At 30.4% G+C, this 2,864-nt stretch overlaps 1 protein-coding gene across 1 annotated transcript; it reads left to right on the top strand.

Annotated features, from left to right (window-relative positions):
- Positions 1 to 218: 218 nt before the first annotated feature.
- On the top strand, positions 219 to 1,487 carry LOC107624726 (F-box/kelch-repeat protein At3g06240-like). The gene is made up of 2 exons (XM_021115119.1): positions 219 to 1,277; positions 1,473 to 1,487. The coding sequence occupies exons 1-2, from the start codon at positions 219 to 221 to the stop codon at positions 1,485 to 1,487; spliced, it is 1,074 nt and encodes a 357-aa protein (XP_020970778.1).
- Positions 1,488 to 2,864: the final 1,377 nt, after the last annotated feature.

Below are 2,864 nucleotides of genomic sequence, written 5' to 3'. Positions count from 1 at the left end.
ATATTCCCAATCAATCAATTTGATTGGTTTGATGTTTAGTGCTATATATTGAAGATCTTGATTAGGAAAGAAACAAATAGAACGACAAAAATGTAATACCATTAAAATTTTTCTAAACTTGTATGTTGGAATCTAATTTATTTTTTATTACATCTTACGAGGCACACTACAAACATAAAATTCTATCCTCTATTGTTCTATCTTCATCTTCAGCGGAAATGGCAACCCATAGCGATCATATTTCTAAGGATGTTGTATTAGAAATTCTAGCAAAATTACCTGTTAAGTCTTTGAAGCGATTTAGTTGTGTGCATAAGTCTTGGCTAAATTTATTTGAGAATTCTAATTTTAAGAGCATGTACTACGAGAATTTAAAATCTACAACTACTCACTCATCGTCTCTCCTTCTATGGAGATATTTTTATAACGAAAGAAGTGATGGAGACGTCTATGAAAATGATGTGCATTTGCTTTCTGGAGAAAGGTACGAAAACATAGTTACGTTAGTTTTGCCAAGTCTATTGGAAGAAAATGGTTTTTATAGAGTTTTAGACTGTGTTAATGGTATCATATGTCACTATGAAGAAGATGGTCTTGATGTAAAAATAGGACTTTGGAACCCCAAAACCGACCAGCATAAAATTATTCCTCCGGGTATTACTGATGATGAGCCCGGCTTTGATCGGCGAGTAAGTATTCATGGATTTGGTTATGATAATGTGAATGATGATTATAAAGTGATTCAATGTGTATATTATGTTCATGGTCAAACTTTTGTAGAAGAGCCTGTTCTAACAATTTGGCAAATTTATAGTCTAAAAAGTAATTGTTGGAAGAAACTTGATCTTGAAATGACTAAGAAGGAACATATATATAATGCTTCTGTAGCGTACTTGAATGGAGTATGTCACTGGTGGGGTAGAGAGCATGCCACTAATGGACTCGAAGAAGAACAAGTACTTGTGTCATTTAATCTCAGCACTGAAACGTTTCAAACCACATCAATTGTTTGGCTGCAAAAAAATGATGATAGACCTATCAGAAGTTTGGTAGTGCTCAACAAATCTGTTACTCTGATTTCCTCTTTTGCTAAGAATAATTGCATTGAAATATCTATTTTGGGTGAAATTGGTGTGAAAGAATCTTGGGTGAAACTTTTCACACTTGAACCCTTTTCATCAGAATTTAGTCCAATGAGAATGGGCCACAAATGTGATCTAATATTTATCGAAAACCACAACAGTGAATTGGCTTCCTTTGATGTTATTACGCGCAAAGTAATTCACAATATTAATATCAAAACAAGCATGTTTGGTACATGGATTTATAAAAAAAAGTCTCTTTTCTTTCATCAAAGAAATTAATTAATTAGTAAATATACAAATTTAAATGTAAGATGTATTTAAATGGGGTATAGAAAGAGTATGTAAACTTTTTAAGATGAAAGTTAATTTTAATATTCATGTTGATAGTTGAAATTGATTTGATAAGTCAATTTGTATTACATTCCAACATTTTGTGAAGGATTACCATGTGTTCATAACATGCAGGGGAAGAAAAAAAAGTAATCCTAAAGATCTATTTTTGTACTTAAATTTTATTCCAATAATATAATATATGTATAGATCAGATCTAAATACCTGTGTACGCTAGTAAAAATCTTTTTCTCCTTCGATGGTACAAAGGCGCTATGCGTATTCACATCGAGACCAACATTTGCTGTCAACTCCTTGATCAATGGACATCTGATCTAAAATTAAGAAACCTCATGCAACTCTTTGCACACTATAAAATTCTTCTCCAAGAATTAGGCTCACATACATTTATGTGTGTAGAGGTAAAGGAATAAAACTCTTATTATTCTCGTCTGTTTCTCATGTTTTCCTCTACTCTTGGCATACATATATATAGTATGAGATTTGTTTCTGATTTTAAATTTGAATCTCAATTCAAATTTAAATCATATCTTGAAATTCCAAATTTGAATCCTTTAAATTTATGAATTATATCATAACTCAATTTGAAAACAGAATCAGTTAGAATCTTGTCCAAATTTAGAAATAAAATAACTAATTATTTTCAAATCTCATTTAATATTCTCAATTATCATACTATTATTATATTCTTGGTGCTAGCAAAGAATATAATAATATTCCATTTGAATTAATATAATTATTTATTTGATCAAATCAAATTAATAATTAAATAATTCTACAGCAAAGATTAAAACACTCGTTAGTGTGTGATTCCGTAGGTTCAATACTAAGCGGGTAGTAAATTAGTTATACTAAATTTACTAATCAAGGTTGGCGTCTAGCAACACTCCTCAACGACTCGATAGTTTGAAGTAATATATTTTTACTAAGAATCTTAGAAGAACAAAGTATAATTCCTTCCATCTTTCCAGCTCTTGGTTAACCTTTAGAGTATGGTTTAATTGTCAAACTCTAACTTGTTACCATTATTATAATGAAATGTGAATCACTTGTAGGTTCAATACTAAGCGGGTAGTAAATTAGTTATACTAAATTTACTAATCAAGGTTTGCGTCTAGCAACACTCCTTAACGACACGATAGTTTGAAGTAATATATTTTTACTAAGAATCTTAGAAGAACAAAGTATAATTCCTTCCATCTTTCCAGCTCTTGGTTAACCTTTAGAGTATGGTTTAATTGTCAAACTCTAACTTGTTACCATTATTATAATGAAATGTGAATCACTTAAAAAACTCATTTCTTCATTCATTCAATCCCCTTGGCCAAGGTTTTATTCATCTCAGTCATTATAATCATAGAGCTCAAACTCTTTACTGAGAGTTGACGGATTTCTTATTGACTAATCATTAATTCTACAAGTATTTAA

The sequence above is a fragment of the Arachis ipaensis genome, unplaced genomic scaffold, assembly GCF_000816755.2.
Source record: "Arachis ipaensis cultivar K30076 unplaced genomic scaffold, Araip1.1 Aipa1439, whole genome shotgun sequence".
NCBI lineage: Eukaryota > Viridiplantae > Streptophyta > Magnoliopsida > Fabales > Fabaceae > Arachis > Arachis ipaensis.
The sequence above is the reverse complement of the archived record's forward strand: the minus strand, read 5'-3'. Positions and strand labels throughout refer to the sequence as shown.

Excerpts from the sequence above, each read along its gene's own strand:
- LOC107624726 (XM_021115119.1), top strand. The coding sequence starts at position 219 with ATGGCAACCCATAGCGATCATATTTCTAAGGATGTTGTATTAGAAATT.